A 23,675-nucleotide genomic window follows, 5' to 3' on the forward strand; every position below is an offset into this window, starting at 1 on the left:
GAGAATGTGAACCTTTGCAGAAAATAGTAGAGAACACATTCCTTGTCTGTGTTTCCTTGAACAGACTTTATGCTGTTCTCTGGGCTTTTGGACTATGAAATATGGAATCCTATACCGGCAGTCCTTGATTAATGACCATTCAATCAGCAGCTGTTCGAAACTGCAGCGGCATTGAATGAGTGGTACTTAGGACTAGTCCTTGAAGACATCTCAGCATCCCCATGGTCATGTTATTGCGATCCAGGTGCTTGGCAACCGGCTTACACATAACAACAGTTGAAACATCCTGTGGCCATGTCATCGCCACTTGTGTGGCATTTCCTGCTGGCTTCCCACAAGCAGCGTCAATGGGGAAGCCAGCAGGAAAGCCTACGATTTGCTGCAGAAAGTTGCCCCTATTTCCCTGACTTTTTCTCCCGAGGAACCTGGCTACAGAGTACCAGATCCCAGGGATCTCATGCTCTGTAAGGTGCACCCACATCCTGCCTAGCCGCTGTTGCACATCCTGCAGCAACCTCCCTCTGATCCAACGACTCTTGTGCAGTGCCATAGCAGCTACCCCGTGCCCTGCCTTACCCTGCAGGAGCTACTCCTGGTGGCTGTGCTTGCATAGCACCTCAGTAGCCACGTAACTGGCTGCTTGTTGGTAGTTGTTGGAAGTTACAAGGAGGTTCTCACTTAAGGATCCATGATCCTCACTTTAACAAAGAAAACAGGAACTGCTGACACTGCTGTTGCTAAACAGTATGGTCCCGTGACATGTTAATGAGGGAAATTCATAAAGTTGACCGCATTTGTCAATGACATTGTTAGGCAAGAACTACCTGTAATATATGGGATAGAAATTCAAGCATCATTTCTTCGGGTAAAAAGTGTGCTAAAACATGGAGACCATTGAGTTTGGGGAAATACCATTAATGTGAAACCCAAAGGTGCTTTTTCAGGAGGCAACTGGACTTTCTGGTTTTTTTTTCCTTTTTGAAGACGTTTTGCTTCTCATCCAAGGAAGCTTCTTCAGCTCTGACAGGATACTGGGGAATGGAAGGATTTATATTCCTTGCATACATAAATCCTTCCATTCCCCACTATCCTGTCAGAGCTGAAGAAGCTTCTTGGATGAGAAGTGAAATGTATTCAAAAAGAAAAAACAAGAAAGTCCAGTTGCCTCCTGAAGAAGCACCTTTGGTATAAGGTATAAGTCCTTCGGGAGAAGGGCGGTATAAAAATCAAATAAATAATAATAATAATAATAATAATAATAATAATAATAATAATAATAATAATAATAACAACAACAACAACAACAACCACCATGACCTGGATGACTGAGAATCTCTACAGACTTTAATGTGAAAGCAAAACTTTATCCACATTATTTTATATATTCATTGTAAAAAAAGTGATTTCCTCTATTTTTGGCCAGATCATTAGCTCTTTTCTGAGCATAGATAACTGCCATGTCCATCTTCCTATAGAAAAAAAGCCAAATATTAGGATTCTTTATAAATATTTTTACCATTCTTTGTACCTGAACCACTTCCATGCCTTTTTATATATCTCGTATTTAACTTACTGTATTAGATGCATAATTGTATTAAAGGAAATGTATTTATTACATGTATAGGCTGTGATAAAATTGCCATTAAAAGAGCTGTTTTCATCTATAGCTGCTCTTGAAGGATTATGTTCAGCCTCCGTCATCTATCACTATCCTGGAGGCACTGGAGGTAAAATTGGGTCTCGCAGAGCACAAGGAGGTTCACTTTCTGCAGAGGCAGGTAACAGGCATAGACCTGGTAAGCAAAAGCTTGTCTAGTTGTTTTTTAAAATTGTTAAATATTTTTAACTGGTTAAATATTTTGCACAAGTTTGCAGGGGTTTATTTTTCTTTGAATCTTTGTTCAAAGTGGGCCCAATGCCGCATGTAAGATTTATTTTAGCCTTACGTAATCCTACAGCTTCTCAATTCTCAGCAGCACAAAGTTTTGTCCGCATATAAAAGTGAAGAGTTAAATGGGGTTTTTTTAGTGTTGAAAAATATACCACCCGCATGAGAAAAATAGCACTGACCTTGCAGAAAGTTAGCTTTGCTGCGCACGTCACCGACTGACTGCGAAGCTTCCAATTAGTTAGTTTTATTTGGGAGCAGAACTGAAGTAAAAATTAGAAGGTGAAGATAAGTGGGATGCTGGAGGAGAAAAGCAGCTGGATTTTAGACTTGAGACTAAGAGATTTTGCTGAATCTGAAGTGTTGATATTAGTGGCGGTGTCAGGAATACTCGTGGCACTTATACAATAACACTTCTGAGAACCTTAAAAAAAAAGTGTTTTAGAAAGAATGCATGGGTAGTTCTTGAGTTGAGAGCGCAATTTGGACTAGAATTTTCAGTCCTACATTAAGGAAGCTGTGTAACTGGACCTGATTTTACGATCATTTTTATGGCAGTTGTTAAGTGAATCACATGGTCATAAGTCCAAATCCGTTCTACTGAACGGAAGGGGTGTTTTTCGCTGGGAAAAATGTTGCAAATCACCGCCATGTGACTCCAGAACTTACAACCAGTCCCAAATATGGGTCATGTGACCCTAAGGGTGCAGGCTGATCTTTTATGATGGCACTGTTTTATGGGCTGTTGTAACTCCCAATGATAATTAAATGACTGATCAAAGATTACGTATATTAAGACTATATTAAGATTAATTCTGTAGTGATTAAGATGCTGGTCTGGCATTGAGGTAATTCAGGTTCAACTTTACCCTGAGTTTTGGAAACAGACTCTCTCAACCAAATCAAATTCAAAGGGCTGTTGTGGGGGAAAACTGAAAGAGAGAGCATTGTGTATATCAACTTCAAATTCAAAAATGTAACTAAAGCAGAATAATAAAATAAAATATTTGGCAATGATTTGTTTAGGCAGTGCAGAAGGTTAATGCTATTTTTTTGATTTCCCCCCCCTAGGTGCACAAGAAGTTCTTATTGATCCAGGTATATTGACTTTATAATTGTGTTTTAAGAGTCAAATGTTTTATTAATTTCAAACTGCTTTAGAAATTTTACTTTGGTGTTTCAATATATATATATATATACCACACTGATGACTAGAATCTGCGGATTTAAAATTTCCCCAACTGTTCCTTCATCTCGTTTTTTTTTTAAATAACCTATGTTTATTTCTGGTAATTCCCATCCAGTTACAATTTAATCATTTTATGATGTGCTCTAGAACCGGGGTCTTCAACCTTGGCAACTTTAAGACTTGTGGACTTCAACTCCCAGAAACCCTCAGCCAGCAAAAAGAGCCAAGTTTGCAGACTCCTGCTCTAGAACTTTCTCATATATTAATGTCTGGCTGATCTCTAGTTTTCCCCCTTTTCTTTTCTTTCCCTGATTTCACACAGAATGATTTGTTTTCCATCATCTGGAACTTCACCAATTCCGTAGGATTTCTCATAAATCAAACATAAAGATTATATCAGAAAAATCAGCAGATTCCTGTACATCCCCAAAAGTCTGCTTATTAGAATGTTCTCATCAATATTAAGAAGTTGGAATTTTGACTATTTGGTTTTGAATATATTATACACGGCTATTTTTGTTGCTTCGAGGAACTGATTCTCAGCTTTAGTTTTCTTAATAATCTCTCTTACAGATCTGAGTTTTTTCTTGGTGATCTGTACCCCTTTCTATCTCCTGTATGTGTCTTGTTTTGTCTCTCCTCTATTTTTCAGTCTTTGGAATAGGTTACAATTTTTGGTTATCTTTTCTCATTCTCTTCCTTCGCTGTAGAAGCCTACTTACTATTGCTTTGAGTTTATTAAAATCCACTATTTTAGGCAGGAGCACTAATATCCCAGAATTATTTTAGGACAAATTAGGAATCTTACTCACTTTTATTTCTTAAAGTTTTGGTTCCTTTTTCAGGCTCTCAGCCAAATGCTCAGACTGGCTGTTGATTTTGATGGAAAATTTTTTAGGGAGCTTCTTTAAATGTCCCTGCCAAATTCTGTTGGCAAGCTCCTGTTGGTTCTTTCTGTTCACTTGCTCAGATAGATCTGACCGGCACATTTCCCCCCAGTTTGGAATCCAACTTTTTTTATTGTAATTTTTATGATAGCAAATTCATCCAAAATGCTGTGAGTCATTTCCTTCAGTAAATTGCTGCGGCTAAGAGAATCATCAGTTAAGTGATAGTATAATTAAATTAAATTAGTAGAATATAAGAGGTATCAGTTTAATAATTTTGCCAGAACTTTTTCTCTATGCTTTTTAATCAGTATATATATCCATCCAGCTTTAATTTGAGCAATTTTTGTTTTGCTTAATGCATGACTCAATAAATTTTGAAAACTCTCAAGATCTCTGCCATTTTTGACTACAGTTTGAGCTGATTTGTTTGTACTAATAAAGGAGAATATTTTTACGAATGAAGGCGAGTACATGTATCCCAGGATAATGTTGCAGGATCCAATCTGGGTTGGTCACCCGGACCAGAGGTTAGAGAAGTTAGAGAAGTTCCCTGAAGATGGGCTCTAGCACGAGTCCGAAAACTCGGAAGGCAAAAACTTTGGTCCCAGTGATTGACCCAGATTGGATCCTGCGTGAATATTTTTAATTCAGGGTTGAAATGAGGAGTCTTTGCTAGTCACTAACACTGATGATGTTACTTAGTTTGGGTAATGTAATGTCTGCAAAAAAAACAACTAAGCTCAGAGAGGACCAAAGAACCTCCTTTGAGTAGTTTGTTCCTTACTTAAGCTTTTTTTTTTTTGGAGTTAGCAAGGAATTCCAAAACATGTTTGTTTTAATTCTGACCTGAGGGTGGTGCTCGAGCCGAAATTTCCTCTTTTAATGTTGTGCAGGGGCCCTTACATCAAATGGCATCAGTGCAGATACAAGTTCTGAAATAGGACGAGCTAAGAATTGTCTGAGCCCCGAAGACATCATTGAGAAGTATAAAGAAGCGATCTCCTATTACAGCAAGGTAACGTTGCTATCATAAGCGAGCTTATATACATGAATGATAAATATACATCAATAATAATAGACTGTGGCTGGCTCAGGAATTCTGGGAGTTGAAGTCCGTTAGCATAGTTGCCCACCCCTGGATTGTACACAGCAAAGTACATGGCTGATAATAGACATAAAGAACAGTTGGCAATTGGTGGAAGTGCTAATTGCCTGAATCAGCGCCTTTTCACATAGCACATTTTTTGTACAATAATATCTGCTAAAGAATGTCAGTGTAAATTGTTTTTTTTTTAAAGGGAAATTCTAGATTCATACCCAAAGGAAAAAAGGTTTATTTGTATATTTAGAGTGAGAAAGTAACATAAATGTAGGGTTGATCAATCTTTTGTCAATTCTTGGGCTTGTTGCTATCCCAGTCCTTTTGCGTTTCCCATTTTGGCTCAATTACCAGAGGATATTTGGAGTCTTTATTTAAAAATAGTAATGAATCATTATCTCTGCCTCAACATGGTCCAACTTTGATTAACGATAAGTGGATTGGAGAAACAAATCGACTTCCAAACAAGGTTTAGGTTACTAGGGCTTTCTTCTCCAAAGCTTTTCTGAAAGGCATTTGGGATTATGCCATGATCAAGATTTATTTGCTTTATGTCAGCCATACAAGTCCATTATACTTTTTATAAACTCTGAAAGTTCTTCAGGATTGCAGCAAGGTATAAGTATAATAAATGAATATATTTCCAGCAGAAAACGTAGGTATCGTTCTAAACATCGTTAATCGAAAGAAAAAAAACTAAAGATGCTTGGTTTTTTTCCTTGTGACAATATCAGAAGACCAAGGAGATAAGTTTGAGAGGATCTTGGATCTGCACATTCATATATTCATATATTTAGTCAACCTTTTGAGAAATGTGACTGCTTTTTTATTATTTATAAGAGCATTTGCTTTGCAGTGGAGGTATGGTTTTTAAACATTGCCCCCCCATTTTTGACTTGTGGGCTGAAAGGAGAAGAGTTAAAAATGATGATTTGGGAAGGTAGGAATCTAGGAAGAAATTGTTGGAATAGCTGCGATTTGTCTGTAAAAAGGCATAGTAAATTAAGAAGGCATAACTATAAATTAGGTATGTGCATTGTCTGCACATAATTTCCCCCCTTTTTAAGCACTTTGATTCTCTAGTAGAAGTCCTCGACTTTCAACAGTTCATTTAGTGACTGTTCAAAGTTACAACACGCTAAAAAAAAGTGACTTAGGACCATTTTTCACAGTTACAACTGTTGCGGCATCTCCCAGCCACATGTTCAAAATTCAGACACTTGGCAACTGACTCATATTTATGGCGGTTGCAGTGTCCCAGGGTCATGTGATCCCCTTTTGCGACCTACTGACAAGCAAAGTCCAGATTCACTTAATAACCATGTTACTAACTTGATAATTGCAGTGATTCACTTAACAACTGTGGCAAGAAAGGTCATAAAATGAGGGAAAACTCACTTAACAAATATCTCACTTAGCAACCTAAATTTTGGGTTCAATTGTGGTTGTAAGTCGGGGACTACCTGTACTCTGGAGCTAGAAGTTATAGCAAAACTACTGAAAATGCTACTGTGATGAATCTTTGTCTAGTAGCAGTGTGACATTTGGAATATAATTATATCTAGATTGAATGGAATTTTAGTGGGAAACAAAAACAACAGATATTGGCTACTTCGTATAGAGATGTGAAGGCTAGAAGAAAATGAAGGCATTTCAAAAAAAATTGCATAATTTATTTTTTTTCTAATACCCTTTTTAAATGCTTTTTGAAAAGAAGAATTCCAAAGTAGTATTTCTTGATATTGTTTTAGGGGAACACAAAAACAGTTAACATATGAAAGAATGTGCTTATGTTTTGAAATACATTAAATGGGAAGGGTCGTGGTGGCTCAGGCTGTAAGATAGCCTGTTATTAAAACACAGCAGCCTGCAATTACTGCAGGCTCGAATCCCACCAGGCCCAAGGTTGACTCAGCCTTCCATCCTTTATAAGGTAGGTAAAATGAGGACCCAGATTGTTGGGGGGGCAATAAGTTGACTTTGTAAATATACAAATAGAATGAGACTATTGCCTTACACACTGTAAGCCGCCCTGAGTCTTCGGAGAAGGGCGGGATATAAATGTAAATAAATAAAAAAACAACAATACAGAATAAGATATAAAACTGTACATAAGCTTTTCCCCCCAATATGGGCTTACTTGTCTGTTTTCCAAGTACTTGAAAATTATGAAATGATTAAAAATGAAGATTGATTAGAATTTATGTACAGTATTTCAGATTTAGAAAATAAGACTGATTAAAGATGTTATATGACAAAATATGCATTTTGATCCCAACCAGCTTTTTTTAAAAGAAAAAAAATCTGTGTGCCATATTAAGAATAGTAGAATAAAAAGCCTAAAAGTTTTATTTTATTGCGTTGTTGATGATTTATTCTCTTTCCTTGTCATTTTCTGGGAAAGTGTTACTGATACCAGCTTTCTGATACAGTCAACTCTGTATTGCTCTGTATTACCACCACTTGTTCTTAAAGGGCTGACTAAACAAGCTTGGAAACTGGGTTGTGATGTTCTCACAACACAGCTGACCTGACCTGATGGGTTAAAACTAACCTTCTGTCTCCCTGCCTGAGTTGTGCATTCCAGCAAAGTATTTTCTATGTGTGAACAGGGCCAATGAAGTGAATGCAGAGCAGAGAGATGCTTTGTCTTTGCAATGGAAGGCTCCTGATGACGTTACTGGTTTTAAACAGTGAAAACAACCTGTCTTTTGTTGGAAAAATTGAAGGCTGTGGTCATTAATTCTTCTGGGTATCTTCTTATTCAGCACTCCATATCAGGGGTCTCCAACCTTGGCAACTTTAAGACTTGTGGACTTCAACTCCCAGAATTCCTCAGTCAGCAAAGCTTTGCTGGCTGAGGAATTCTGGGAGTTGAAGTCCACAAGTCTTAAAGTTGCCAAGGTTGGAGACCCCTGCTCCATATGGTACAGCACCGGATCAAAAACACAGGGTTATAGTCAGTTATAGTGAAGTCTCAGCACCGTATTAATCTTACTCGACAAAGGAAGAGGAAGGAAGGAAGGAAGGAAGGAAGGAAGGAAGGAAGGAAGGAAGGAAGGAAGGAAGGAAGGAAGGAGAAAGATGTGGAAGAAGGGAGGCAGGAGGGAAAGGAAAAGAGAGGGAAGAAAAGAAGGAAGAAGAAAGATGGGAAGGAAGGGAGGGAGGAGAGGAAGGAATGAATTAATTGAATTTTTACTGTCCTCTCCTGTATCGTTTCATTTAGTAGAATTTTTAGGTATTACTCAAATGATATATATAAAAAAATAAGAGAATGGTTTCATAATTTGTGGCTCTTTATGTATCCATAGATGCAACCATATGGTTTGGTTAACGATGATAACCATGTTTTAGACCTGGCTACATCTCAGCAAAATAGTTTCCTACTGAGTTGTAGAACAACATATCTTGATCTGGTATACCAAAGAGTCCCTAGGATTCTTGTAGAGAAATACATTGTATAGTGCAGGGATGTCCAAACTTGGCCTTGAAGTGGTGGACTTCAACTCCCAGAATTCCTCAGTCAGCAAAGCTTTGCTGGCTGAGGAATTCTGGGAGTTGAAGTCCACAAGTCTTAAAGTTGCCAAGGTTGGAGACCCCTGCTCCATATGGTACAGCACCGGATCAAAAACACAGGCTTATAGTCAGTTATAGTGAAGTCTCAGCACCGTATTAATCTTACTCGACAAAGGAAGAGGAAGGAAGGAAGGAAGGAAGGAAGGAAGGAAGGAAGGAAGGAAGGAAGGAAGGAAGGAAGGAGAAAGATGTGGAAGAAGGGAGGCAGGAAGGAAAGGAAAAGAGAGGGAAGAAAAGAAGGAAGAAGAAAGATGGGAAGGAAGGGAGGGAGGAGAGGAAGGAATGAATTAATTGAATTTTTACTGTCCTCTCCTGTATTGTTTCATTTAGTAGAATTTTTAGGTATTACTCAAATGATATATATAAAAAAATAAGAGAATGGTTTCATAATTTGTGGCTCTTTATGTATCCATAGATGCAACCATATGGTTTGGTTAACGATGATAACCATGTTTTAGACCTGGCTACATCTCAGCAAAATAGATTCCTACTGAGTTGTAGAACAACATATCTTGATCTGGTATACCAAAGAGTCCCTAGGATTCTTGTAGAGAAATACATTGTATAGTGCAGGGATGTCCAAACTTGGCCCCTTGAAGAGTGGTGGACTTCAACTCCCAGAATTCCCCAGCCAGCATGAACTATAAATATGAGCAAGTTGCTGGCTGGGGAATTCTGGGAGTTGAAGTCCACCACTCTTCAAGGGGCCAAGTTTGGACATCCCTGGTATAGTGTGACCAGGAAGTATACAATAAACCAATATTTTAATCCATTATGTATGTCTTATAGTATAAGAACGCTGGCGTCATTGAGCTGGAAGCTTGTGTGAAGGCGGTGAGAGTGCTTGCAATACAGAAAAGAAGCATGGAAGCTTCTGAATTCCTCCAAAATGCTGTTTATATTAACCTTCGTCAGGTGAGAACACTTTCCTTTTAACTGGGAATTAATTTCTCCATCAGTCTTTGGATTATTTTTAAGAACAGAAGAGAACCTTAATAATATTCACCAAATGCCTGTTTAGTTCTGTGCCTTGTTTTCCCACAATGTGGAACTTGATGCTTGCAAAAAGCCATTCTGTAAAAATAATATCTGAGTTTTCAGAAATAGTACTAGGCCATATTCTCTATTTATATGCCTATTTTCTTTTGTTAGTTTGCATGTATAGTAAGTTATTCCTCAAACGTAAATGCTTAACTCTAGAAAGCAGCTGTTTCTTACAGATTGAAAGTGTTGGCATTTTAGATATGCATTATTTCTTATCAAGCTTTCAGATTTCCTTGTACAGATAATGGAGAAAATGCTTTTTTCCATTATATATTCCATAAAATGCAGATGGGCAACAAGCTGTTTTCCTATTGGCACGTAGCTTGGTGTTCACCAAGTTTCCTGTCCACAAAACACCTTTTAAAAAAAATACGTTTAAAAAAAATTAGAAGGAAGTTGGCCACTGCGAACGTCTCCAATTATTCTTCCTTTGTTAATAACATAGTACATTTTTGTTTTATAAAAAAAAATTAATCGTTAGATTCTTTTGGTAAATTTGAACAAAATTTGCAGCAGACTTTACATTCGTATCTTAACATTACACTAGGGGTCAGCAGTGTTGCATCATAAAAATGATTAATGCTCTGATTGGACTAGTAGCAATATAAAATACTGTTTAATAGACTTAAATTATCTAAATATAGTGCTTTGCTTTCGGGGGAGGGGGCTTACTCTCTTTTGCAGAGTTATTTCTGTCTTTAACTGGAATAGTTACAGGACAAAAATAGACTTAACGGAATTGTAGAAGCTAACTCCTGCTCAGTGCTGAAATTCAAATTAAAGCAGATGGCAGTTCAATCTCTGCTGTAATGGACTGAGTGAAGGGAAGCCTGTTGGGTTTAGAGGCTCCCAACCTCTGGTTAAACAACCTAGTGAGGTTTTCATACAATAAGATATTTTTTATCTTATTGTATGAAATAAGCTTTATAATGCCTTGGTAAGGCCACACTTGGAATATTGCATTCAATTTTGGTCGCCACGATGTAAAAAAGATGTTGAGACTCTAGAAAGAGTGCAGAGAAGAGCAACAAAGATGATTACGGGACTGGAGGCTAAAACATATGAAGAACAGTTGTAGGAACTGGGGATGTCTAGTTTAATGAAAAGAAGGACTAGGGGGGATATGATAGCAGTCATGTCCAGTATCTCAGGGGCTGCCACAAAGAAGAGGGAGTCAAGCTATTCTCCAAAGCACCTGAAGGCAGGACAAGAAGCAATGGGTGGAAACTAATCGAGAGAAGCAACTTAGAACTAAAGAGAAATTTCCTGACAGTCAGAACAATGAATCAGTGGAACAACTTGCCTGCAGAAGTTGTGAATACTCCAACACTGGAAATATTTAAGAAAATGTTGGATAACCATCTGTCTGAAATGGTGTAGAGTTTCCTGCCTGGGCAGGGGGTTGGACTAGAAGACCTCCAAGGTCCCTTCCAACTCTGTTGTTATGTTATGTTATGTTATGTTATGTTATGTTATGTTATGTTATGTTATGTTATGTTATGTTATGTTATGTTATGTTATGTTATGTTATGTTATGTTATGTTATGTTATGTTAAGAATACCGCTGGGTGAGTTGCAGTTGAAATTAAATCTTGTCATTTGGGAACTTGTAATATTTTGATACCCAGCAAGATTTTTTTGTACTCCCTGAACAACTGCTGTAAGCAAGAACAACTATCTGCTGAATAGCTGATGATGCATAAAATTTTAAATCTGTAGGAAAACAAAATAACATAATCCTCCTCCTCCTCCCCCCCATTTCCATTGGGGTTTCTATTTTACCCTAGTCATGAGATCTCAATCCATCCCAAAATGGATTTGTTTGTCACTTAGTACAGGGCGCGTGAGTATATCAGTACACAAAAGTACATACTATTTTATATTCAAAGAGGTAGCTGGTTTTGTAAAGTAGGATACACCATGCCCGGACAGACCGAGCAAGACGAATGGCCTGGCTTGCCTTCAGCCCCCAGTCCTGGCACCATGCCTGGACAAACCGAGCAGATAAACCCCTCCCCCACAGCATGTGAACATGCGTAGGAAGCCAGTCACGAGCTGGAATTGCCGGCAGCCAGAGGGTGGAGGGATCTCCGCTTCTGGAGAATGGAGAGGCGACGTCAGCAAAAGGAAGGGAGGGGCAGGCCTGGATAAGTGCTGAGTCATGGAGCCACACCCCATGGCCTATATGAAGGATCTGCTTTCTGACATTCTTTGAGTCAGGCAAAGTCTAATCTGGATTGCTGAAGTCACACCTTGGACTCCTGCCTGCCCTGAGAACTCTGACAGAACTTTGGCAAAGCTGCAGAGGCTTTGTGGCCACGCTTGATACAGACTTCCCCGACCCGGCCGTCAGAGGAGGAGTGGGACAGGACAAGGTTCGCCATCACAGGGCTAGGCAGTGGTACAGATCTTAAAATCACACTCTGCTGAAAACCCAGATGCTGATCTGATAAGAGATGGAATTCACTCTGTTTCCCTGGAATATTCCATAAAATGTCTAGCAGAATATTCAACTATGTTCATCTGTTTTTACAGGATACAGGTAACTTTCCAATGCTAATTACAGTTATTTTTATAAAATTGTTTCTCAGCTGCTTATATAACAGATGTTCAGAATCCCGCAAGTGGATAATGCGGCAAGTTCTTCCTTGGTCTGTTTTTCTTTTAGTGACGTTAGCTATTGTATGGACTTTAGATAAATGTTTTCCACTTTTATTTTCCTTCCAGTGCGTTCACACATCCCTAGGCAGTTTAGAAGTCAAACGATCAAACTATAAACATTGTAACAAGTCTCCCCAAATTAGTAAAATGTTAAAATAGCTTCCTAATGAGTGGCTATGCAGATCTTAAGTCTTCAAGTGCCTATGGGAAAAGTCTCATTTTAAATTCTTTCTAAAAAGTAATCCTATTGGGTTAGTCCAGGGGTCTGCAAACTTGGCTCTTTTAAGACTTGTGGACTTCAACTCCCAGAGTTCCTCAGCCACCTGGCTGAGGAACTCTGGGAGTTGAAGTCCACAAGTCTTAAAAGAGCCAAGTTTGCAGACCCTTGGGTTAGTCCAGTCTTCAGTAGGGGGGCCATATATCAGAGAGTCGGTAGGAATAGACAAGTGTGGCTTGTCTTAAACCACAATGCTTTGTTTGGTAACAGAGATTTAAATTATTTATTATTGAAGTTACTTATATTTTGTTTTCTTTTAATAAAATATATTTTTATTTCTCATAAACATATCTTAAATGTACAGTCTCTTATCCATTGTTAATCATGCTTATTCTCTTTTAACTTTCATATTAGTTCATTCTTCATCCTAAAAAAATTGAGTATACTCGGGGTTGCTCTTCTACCATTCCGTCTCCCTTATTTTACGACAATCCTTCTTCTTCTTCTCCTCTCTTTCCCTTCCCTCCTTTCTTCTAACGTCTTCTACTTTCTTCTTTCCTCCTCTCCTTCCCGTCCTCTCCTTCCCCTTCCTTTCCCCCACTAAGTTACTTATACGTTGGAAGAGGCAAACTACAGGTTTTTTTAGGATATAGTGAGAATATATATGCTTATACCTCCTATATTTACTCATATATGTGTTTATATACTATATAATCTTTTTGTATGATACCTACATATATTGTTGTGACAAAATAAATAAAATAAAAATAAAATAAATAAATAAGAAAATGCCAGATGTGGAAATGTCGGTCGAGCATTCATACATCACGTGTTTATGTTAGATGTTTGCTGAGTGAAATTTTATTTCCTTTGTCTGTCTGTCTATCTGTCTCTGTCCATCCATCTGTCCATCTATCTATCCAGTGGTGGTAATCAGCTGGTTTGGACCAGTTTGGGTGAACCGGCGGTAAAAATATGTGAAACCTACCTACCTACCTACCTAACTACCTTTCTATCTGTCTGTCTATCTCTCTATGATCATCTCTCTATCATCTATCTATCTATCTATCATCTATCTATCTATCTATCTATCTATCATCTATCTATCATCTATCTGTCTGTCTGTCTGTCTATCTATCCATCTATCCATCCATCCATCTATCATCTATCTATCTATCTATCTATCTATCTATCTATCTATCTATCTATCTATCTATCTATCTATCATCTATCTATCATCTATCTGTCTGTCTGTCTGTCTGTCTATCTATCCATCTATCCACATGCATACACGCGCACACACACACACACACACACACACACACACACACACACACGCTTTCAGAGCTTATTTTTCTTGCCTTTTTTGCACCCAGTTTGCTTATGGCAATTTTGGTTATTAAAATTCTTTTTAAATCAATTGTCCCACCCCCCCGTTTTTTTTTTAAAAAATTCAGCTTTCTGAAGAAGAAAAAATCCAGCGCTACAGCATTCTTTCTGAGCTTTATGAGCGAATTGGATTTCATCGCAAATCCGCTTTTTTCAAACGAGTGGCTGCCATGCAGTGTGTAGCCCCAAGCATCGTAGAACCTGGTTGGAAAGCCTGCTACAAACTTCTTCTGGAAACGCTTCCTGGTTATAGCCTGTCTTTGGATCCTAAAGATTTCAGCAAAGGTACAAAGTTTGGCTTAGAGAGAAGCAAGCCAACAAACCCAACATTTCCTATTTTTTGCTTTTATGTGATAAAGCTAAATGAGTAAGAATAAAAAAATCAGTAGGCTAAAGTTGCTCTTTTTCAAGAGCCAACTGGATTTTTTGGTTTTGCTTTGAAGATGTTTTACTTCTCATCCAAGAAGCTTCTTCAGCTCTGACTGGATGGAAGGATTTATATTCCTTGCTTGGAAGCTGTCTGCAAGAAGTATAAATCCTTCCATTCCCCTCCATCCAGTCAGAGTTGAAGAAGCTTCTTGGATGAGAAGTAAAACGTCTTCAAAGAAAAACCAGAAAATCCAGTTGCCTTTTGAAAAAAGGACCTTTGGGACAACCTGTGGATGACGGAGAATCTCCATAGACATAACATTTCCCACCTTATTTTCTCTCAAGCACAACTCTTCCTAGTACGAAAAGTCTTTGTGAATTAAAGGAGTTCTACGTTTTACAGTTTAGTTCTTTGTTTTTAGAATTTAATTGACATAACTTAATTTTTCAGACATAGCATTCCTTCTGTTGTGCTTGAATGGTAATTAAGGTCAGAGGTATGCAACAATGATGAGAAACAAGTTGAGAGCGTGTGCATGTCAGATTGAAGGTATATTAATCAAAATCCAAATGTTCATTATGATCTGTACATTGTGTCAAAAAATAATTCGATGAAGTGGAAAATATGAAGCCTTTTTCCCCAGAGGGCTAAAATATTTTTATTGTGTTCAGTGTGGAAGGAATAATTGGTCACTGGTTGAGATGGGCAGCCCTTGAAATTGAACAAATAAATAAATAAATAAATATACAGTAGCATAAACGATACTGTTGTGACCCAGGCCCAAGTAGGTAGTAGGAAACTCAGTCAGTGAAAAAACAAACAAACTTTATTTGAAAAGCTGAGAATTACTTCATTCCCAGCGTAGTTCAACTAAATTAAATCAAATTTCTCCCAATACAAATTCCACAGTCCTATCGCAAACCTTGGTCCAATTAGGCAAACTGCCAAAGGCCTTTCTTGGCAAACGTTTAGAAGACGCCGATACAAAAATAAATGCAAGAAGACGAAGCTACCAACGTTTTCTGGCAAAGCCCAAACGACGTTGCTAGTCTGTTTTAAGCCATAGGGGAGGGGCCAATCACCTCTTGGCCCTACTCCCGAGTCGTCCTCTGCTTGAGCTGCTCTTGCCTTTTGGCAGCCCTTCTCATATGTGCATTAGGAACAGGCTCCTTCCTCTGCCTCACCACTGTCAGTCTCTGGAGGCTCTGGAGTCCACACCTCACTTCCCGATGGCCCTGGCCCCACCTCAGCCTCATTGCTGTCCGGCTCCGTTGCCAGCTCCGCAGGCTGCTGGCGGACCACAACAGATATGTAAACATTGTTTGAAAAAGTTCATACCTTTTTGTGGGCCTTACACGTAGATAAATTCAAATTCTTTATTTAGAAGAGCAAGGGATTATGGCATTGGCCATCTTTGGAACCCTTTCTGATCACAGATGACTTGCTACTAGGAATGCAAAGAAACTTTATATCACAAGATAATCGTATTTGCTCCCGTACGAGCAGATGGATGGCTCAATGCGACCCTTCCATTTTATCGCCTTGGATAGCCCTCAGTGTAGGATTTGGTGACCTTATCAATGTCAGACCCATATATGGAGGCCATTGCTGAATGAAGATTGAGTGACTATGCTGTATTAAAAGTGTATTAACACAACACGGGTTATTTTTGCTCTTTTTAAAGGAACTCATCGTGGTTGGGCTGCCGTGCAAATGCGTTTACTTCACGAGTTAGTGTATGCCTCCAGGAGAATGGGGAACCCAGCACTTTCCGTCCGACACTTATCTTTTCTTTTACAAACCATGCTAGATTTTCTTTCCGACCAAGGTATTCATTTTATTAAAAACATATTACAATTTTTTTCATGTATATTATATATGATAATGGAGTGGTGCAGTGGCCTAGAGATAGAGCTCTCGCCTCACAATCAGGAGGCTGTGCGTTCGATCCTAGGCAGAGGAAGATATTTCTCTCTTTGGGCACAATGAGAATATATCTGCTGCAAACTCCCCATTGGCGACAGGAAGGGCATCCGGCCAGTCTTCAGAATGTTTAGTATGATTTTGGTTTTCTGTTGCTGGGCGGACGACTAGTTCTGCTCTTAGCTTTCCTGACCAAACTGCAAACTTCCTTACTCTGTCCTGTCTCAAAGAGACAATGCAGGGTATTGCATTGTCAGTATTACACAAGTTTAACTGTTAATTTAAAAACTTTTCAATTCTCTTCCCTCAATAATAGTTTATGTCTATCTATTTTAATAGGAAGAAAATGGCAAGTTGTATGTTTTAATTTGCTACTAGATTTTTGACATTTTATATACTGTACTTCAATGCAGATAAAAAATCAGCAATTTTTTTATTTGCATTGAAGGTCCAGAGCAGAGCAGAGTATTGAAGAGCATTTCAGGTCCAAAGTAGAACTTTCAGGTAGTTGGGCAAAGGTTGGAGACAAAGTAGAACACCTGATATGCAAATCTGTTTCAACTCTCTCTTTTTTTTTTAGTCTTTGTTTTCATAGTTTTGCTGTTTTAACAACTTTGTGATACCAAGCTGCATAAACATATAGAGGGTAATATGCTACTTGTTTAAAAAAAACATTTGTTCCATGTCATATATGGCTACAAGTAAAACTGGATCGAAACGTCTACCAAAATTATTTTATAATTTGTGAAGATTACACAGCAATTTGTCCCGGAGCTCCTCAGAGTACCAAGGTGCAACCCCAGGATCAGCACACAGGGAGCAGACACAGGAGCAATCCAGTGCATTTTGTTTTGTTTCAAAAGAAAACAATAATAATGCGTGCCTTGATGTTGAATGAATGAATGAAAAGTTCATTTGACGTAACAGATTGCTTTATACCGTCCATTTTATGCTGTCAAACTTCCCGAAGCATTATTGTTGCTATACACCTTTTTAAAATAAAATACAGTGAAGAATGGGATAATAAACAATAAGAGCATCTAAAGTATAACAACTTTCCAAAAAATCACAGTGAAGAGATACATCAGGGTATTGCTTTGCTTGGTTGGTGCATGAAATTAAATTCTGAAACTAGAAGAGTTCAAACATATGTAAACCCTGTAAGCTTAAAGGAAGGTCCTGATGACAGTGAAATAAACCTACTAAAGCTTAATTGGAAAACGTTGAGGAATGGTAGGACTGCTGTATTAATAGAATACGTATTTCTTTATCCTGAATAAAATAAGCCAGGATTTATCATATTGGCTGTGTGATAAGAATAGATGCATTTTTCATTTCACCAAACTTGATTTGAAGAGCAGAGTCGATGACAGTATGGCTTGAAACGTTGAATCTAGCAATCAAGCAACTGCTTGAAGTTTTCAGTAATGAGGTCCCTAAATTGAGACTTGGACAGTCAGATGAGGCTGCTGCAACCTTTATGCTCTGCCTGTATCTGAAATAGTTTCGAGAAAACATCTTTCATTTTCTGCTGCTTTTCTCACTTTCATTGAGGTTTCCATTTCAAACCACTTTTTCGGTCCTTGGTTTTGAAACCATGCCATCGTCTATTACAGGGGTGCTTAGATCTGGTCCGCGGGGCTGCCCTGGAAACAGCGAAGAACTGGCCCATGGTGTCTCTGCCAGCGAAAACGACGGTTAGAAGGGCTGCACACGGCTCTCCCAGGTTCCATTTTCTGCAATGGCCTCCTGCAGCCCTCTGCCAGCAAAAACAAGGTTGGGGGGGACTGTGCACATATTTTCACTGGCGGAAGGCTGCAGGAGACCGTCAGGGCTGAAAACAGATCTCTGAAGCCTGTTTTCGCTGGCGGAGCATTCAGGCCACCACAGGCATCCCCCGACATGAGTGATGTCAAGCTGGCCACACCAAGGTCAAACGCAACCCTGATATGGCCTCAATGAAACTGAGTTTGACAACCCTGATCTGTTATAAGTTCATCTGCACTACTCTTTTATTCTCTGTCTTGTCTGTCTATTCTTTTATCTTGCTGCCCTTTGCATTTTCACACATAGGATAACCCAGTTAAAGCCTAATGAAAACCAGAGTTCAGATAATCATTTTCAAACTGAGCCTGACTGAAAGAGGCTTTTACTTCGTTTATGAATTCCACCGCTTGGAAATCCGCAATAGAACATATATTTTTTCTGGCATACTTTCTCAACAGACTATTTGAGGGTAGAAAGGAATGGCAATCTGGATTTCTTGTGCCTTTCAGTCTTCTTTCCTATATTTCTTCTTTTTCAATTTGGGACTTTGCTTCTCAGCTTTTAAAATCCTTTATGGACAGGTAGTCCTCAACTTGCAACCAGTTTGTTTAGTGACTGTTCTAAGTTACAACAGCATTGAAATTCAGGCACTTGGCAGCTTGCTTGTATTTATGATGGCTGCAGCATCCATGAGTCATGTGATTATCATTTGCAACTTTCCCAGCCGGCTTCTGACAAGCAAGGTCAAGGGAAAAAGCCATATTTGCTTAATGACCACATGATTCACTTAACAACTAGCAAGAAAGGTCATAAAATGGGGCAAAACTCACTTAACAATTGTCTTGCTTACCAGTGAAAATTGTGTGTCTTTGGTTCCTACATCATTTGCAAGGTGGAAGCAGCCTCTTATAATTTGATACAATAGTAATGAGAATTCTGTTTCCTTTTAGAAAAGAAAGATGTAACACAAAGTCTAGAAAACTATACATCAAAATGCCCAGGAACAATGGACTTCATTACCCTTCCAGATGGCTTAAAGCTCCCCCCTGTGCCATTCACCAAACTTCCTATTGTAAGGTAAACTACCTTTTGTTTCCATTCTTTACGTCCTGTGAGAGGATATAGTAATGAATCATATGTCACATAGGCCTCCTTCGGGATGGTACTAGAGAACAATGTTAGACGGAGGGCAGTGAACTGTTTCAGGAGGAAATCACTTGGGTAAAAGCAGGTGCCTTTCTGAGGAGATTGAATCTTCTGTAAGCTGTAATTGAAACCGCCTCATGTATTCTGGTGGCATTATGGGGTGCCTGTTTGTAGATGGTGCTGCCCTGCCATTGCCGCCTTCTTAAGTGTTTTCTTGAGGAAGACATTGAGAAATACAAGCTCCTTTAAAGAACAGCCAGTGGGTATAGGGAGGATACCTATGCCAGTTTTGAAGCACCTTTGTGAATTTTGTGTCATTGTTTTTGAAATTTCTGTTCTATTCTATTCTATTCTATTCTATTCTATTCTATTCTATTCTATTCTATTCTATTCTACTCTACTCTACTCTACTCTACTCTACTCTACTCTATTCTATATTCCACATTCTATATTCTATTCCTATTCTACATTCTACTCTACTCTACTCTACTCCACATTGCACATTCTATTCACATTCCACATTCTATTCTATTCTGTTCCATTCTATTCCATTCCATATTCCATATTCTATATTCTATTCAGCTCTATTCCATTCCATTGCCTCCCATCCTCATAGTTGGTCAATTCTTGCATGGCTGTTTTATGATGCTGTTGAACAATGTCATTCCTTTATTCAAGGAACTGAGTTTGGAAGAGCTGACTTATTTCCCTATTTTAAAACTTAGCAGTTTGAGGGTATTTTTACTTTTGATCTTAGATTTGTGTCCACTTAATCTTTTGTACAGAGATTTGCAAGCCACCCCAGTATATAGAGCACTAGGGGATTGTTGAGAAATTGATTGTTCCGCAGAGATTTTAATGTTATGAATGGGATTATAAGATCCTGGATTGGTGCTTTCAGTGAAGAATTGAAAGTGGAATTGAGCCTGCATGCTATATGTCCATATGACTATGACCTGAGCTATTGTTATTTAATAGTATTTAGTAGTTTTAATATTAGGAAGTATGTAAAATATGTGAAAAACACAATGGCTTGATAGTATCAAAACTGATACAAAGATGAACATCCAACAAATGAATGAAGCTGTGCTTGACAGGGTAGCATGGAGAGCATTTGCCTAGAAAGCCGCAAAGAGTCGGACATGTCTGAATGTTTAAAACAACAAATTTACTAGAGGTAGTCCTTGACTTACAGCAGTTCATTTAGTGACCATTCATACTTTCAACGGCACCAAAAATGGGATTTATGACCGATTTTACACTTAGAACTGGTTGCAGTGTCCTGGAGTTATGTGATCACAAATAGAATAGAATAGAATAGAATAGAATAGAATAGAATAGAATAGAATAGAATAGAAAAGAAAAGAAAAGAAAAGAAAAGAAAAGAAATAGAAAGCAGGCTAGGCTAGGCTAGGCTAGAATAGAATAGAATAGAACAGAACAGAACAGAACAGAACAGAACAGAATAGAATAGAATAGAATAGAATAGAATAGAATAGAATAGAATAGAAAAATGGGACTTTTTTCCTTGACTTACAGCAGTTCATTTAGTGACCATTCATACTTTCAACGGCACCAAAAATGGGACTTATGACCGATTTTACACTTACAACTGGTTGCAGTGTCCTGGAGTTATGTGATCACAAATAGAATAGAATAGAATAGAATAGAATAGAATAGAATAGAATAGAATAGAATAGAATAGAATAGAATATATTGTCACTTTGAATGTACACTAATCGTCATACATTAAAATGAAATTACGTTGCATACAGCTATCAAACCTTTGCGACTTTCCGACAAGCAAAGTCAATGGGGAAGCTAGATTCATTAACAGCCATGTTACTAATTTAACAATTGCAGTGATTCACTTAACGACTGTGGCAAGTATGTTTGTAAAAGGAGGCAAAGTTCACTTAACACCTCTCTCATTTAGCAAGAGAAATGTTGGGCTCAATTGTGTTCGTAAGTTGAGGACCTGTAGTTTAGTATTTGCTAGTTAGTTTTGATGACACGATTGTCTTTTGATTACAAGGCACCCAAGGCTATAAAAGGAACGTGTGGATAGTTTGCTAGTGCTACACTTGAGTGTCTGTATCTAAGGAGATGTTAGGGTTAGGGTGGGGCAAGACTCCCTTAACAAATGTCTCACTTAACCACATAATTTTTGGGCTCAATTGTGGTCGTAAATTGAGGACGACCTGTACAGTATTCCTATATCTTCTTTCCATCTTTGTTTCATCTAATTTGAATCTGTTACTATTGGTATCTTTTTGAATTTTTATCCAAGTTCTGAATTCAGAGATCTTTTGAAAGATTTTCCTTCTTTTTTCTATGCCTGTTTCCGTCTCCAGTGATTTGATAGACGTCATACTGCTTGCCTCTTCTGAGAGCTCTCTGAAAAGTTCCTTACGGAGTCTTTTTTTCTTTCTTAGCTTTGGCCTCTCTCCCTTGTTCTTGGCAACTTCCACGATTTGTTCTGACATCCAGTTTGCTTTCTTCTGCTTCTTCATCTCCAGCAGTCTCTTTTCACGTTCTTCCGAATGACTTCTTTAAGTTCATTCCTCTGGGTTCCTATCAAATGAGATTCAGAGCTTCAAAGGGATTCTTGATGTTCTCCTTGAAAATGATATAAGGTGTAAGATCACAGAGTGGAAACTGGCTTCTTCTTTGGTTTGTGTGTGGAACTCGCACGCGAGTGGTTTGTGATGTGTTAGACCCGTGATGGCGAACCTATGGCACACGTGCCAGAGGTGGCACACAGAGCCCACTCTGTGAGCACCCACACCAACGCCAGGTGTTTTTCTGGTTTCCAGCGTGTGCATGCATGCCGGCCAACTGGTCTTCATGTGCGCCGGAGTGCTGAAAACCCGAAGACCAGCTGGCCGGCGTGCATGCACACGCTGGAAACCCAAACACACATGCCCACCATCCAGCTGGTCTTCGGGTTTCCGGCGCTCCTGCATGTACATGCACGCACATTCTGGTTTGGTCACTCGGTGTTGAAAAGTTTCACCATCACTGCGTTAGACAGTTAGCACCTGGCCATGTCTTGGTTGCTATAATGGAGATAATCTAATATGGAGATTTTTTTTTCTTTTAAAGACATTTCGCTTCTCATCCAAGCTTCTTTATTATTAATAATACTGAATGTGCATTGAATCAATATTTAGTCATATATATATATATATATATATATATATATATATATATATATATATATATATATATATATATATATATATATATATATATATATATATGTGTGTGTGTGTTTTCTGAGGTTTTCGCGGGTGTTTGTATGTAGGTCTTTGGTTATTCGGGTTTTCTCCCGCGTAAAATTGGAAGTGTCTTGGCGACGTTTCGATGAAGTCTCATAAGTCATCTTCAAGCTTCAGCTTCGTGCTTCTGGGAGCAATGTGTGATTGCAGCTGTTTCTTCCTTTTTAACTGCTAGTGGGGGTTTGAACTGATTGGGTGGGAGCTTGGCTGTGCTCCGATTGGATGGGGTTTTTTTTGTGCTCTGATTGGCTGGGTGTGTGTCCTGTTTGGGTGGGGGCTTGGTTGTGCTCAGATTAGTCTGAGTTGCAGGGGGATTTGAGCTGGTGAGCTGCATTGCTGTTGTTTGGCTTCGTGGTCGTGGTCGTTCTACATCTTCATAGTGGGTGTCAGTCTGCTGCATGTATGGATTGGAGGGGTTTGAAATGGCTAATGTTGCAGCGGCGGTCTGGCTTCTTGTCCTTGGTCGTGCTTCATGATCAGTGTGGGTTTGGGTCTGCTTTCTGGGTGGATGTGTGGTGGTGACATCCTGTGTGGACCTCGTGAGTGTGGGTCTGGTGTCATTCCTCGTGTTAGGGACTCGTTTGTCAATAAGGGCGGGTTTCCAAATGGCTGGTAGGCGGGAGGTATAATCTCGTTTGTTCATGCTGTGTGGGCGTTTTTCTATCTCAATGGCTTCTCTGATTATTCTGTTGTTAAAGTGTTCAGTTTTGGCGATAGTTCTGGTCTTTTTAAAGTCGATATCGTGTCCTGTGGCTTTAAGGTGTTGGACCAGGGAAGAAGTTGGTTCCTCTTTTTTGACTGAGTTCTTGTGTTCTTCAATGCGTGCACTTATTCTTCTGTTGGTTTGTCCGATGTATGTGGTGGGGCAGGCGGTATCGACTTTAAAAAGACCAGAATTCAGTCAAAAAAGAGGAACCAATTTCTTCCCTGGTCCAACACCTTAAAGCTCTTTATTAAATCCTCTTTATTGTTTTTAATGGTTCCCAAGTCATTAATGTAGTGTTTCTATTCGGAGGTCACTCGGAAGTTCTAATAGTGTCATGTATCTATCATTTTGCATAAAAGCTGTACACTGTTACTGTTCTTAAATGGCGAATTTATAAGAAGTGGGCAAAGAGATCAGGACAGATGGAAAGAAAAGCTATAATTAGTGTCTATCATGCTGATAATTCATGCTATTGTATCTGTCATTTGAATTGTCTCTCCTAAATTTGAATTTTGTAGCAGCTCTACAT

General features: G+C 38.7%; 1 protein-coding gene across 5 annotated transcripts in view; it reads left to right on the forward strand.

Moving 5' to 3' along the window:
- TRAPPC9 (trafficking protein particle complex subunit 9) overlaps positions 1–23,675 on the forward strand; it is a 397,590-nt gene that overhangs the window by 19,323 nt on the left and 354,592 nt on the right. For 4 of the 5 annotated variants that reach the window (XM_058177413.1, XM_058177415.1, XM_058177411.1 and 1 more), the window contains exons 4-10: positions 1,668–1,796; positions 2,960–2,986; positions 4,861–4,982; positions 9,432–9,557; positions 14,022–14,238; positions 16,008–16,151; positions 18,964–19,090. In XM_058177413.1, coding sequence (XP_058033396.1) covers positions 1,668–1,796; positions 2,960–2,986; positions 4,861–4,982; positions 9,432–9,557; positions 14,022–14,238; positions 16,008–16,151; positions 18,964–19,090 — 892 coding nt within the window. The remainder of the gene's footprint in view (positions 1–1,667; positions 1,797–2,959; positions 2,987–4,860; positions 4,983–9,431; positions 9,558–14,021; positions 14,239–16,007; positions 16,152–18,963; positions 19,091–23,675) is intronic. The other variant, XM_058177412.1, reaches the window with a different exon arrangement.

Source organism: Ahaetulla prasina, chromosome 3 (genome assembly GCF_028640845.1).
Source record: "Ahaetulla prasina isolate Xishuangbanna chromosome 3, ASM2864084v1, whole genome shotgun sequence".
In the NCBI taxonomy this organism is placed as follows: domain Eukaryota; kingdom Metazoa; phylum Chordata; class Lepidosauria; order Squamata; family Colubridae; genus Ahaetulla; species Ahaetulla prasina.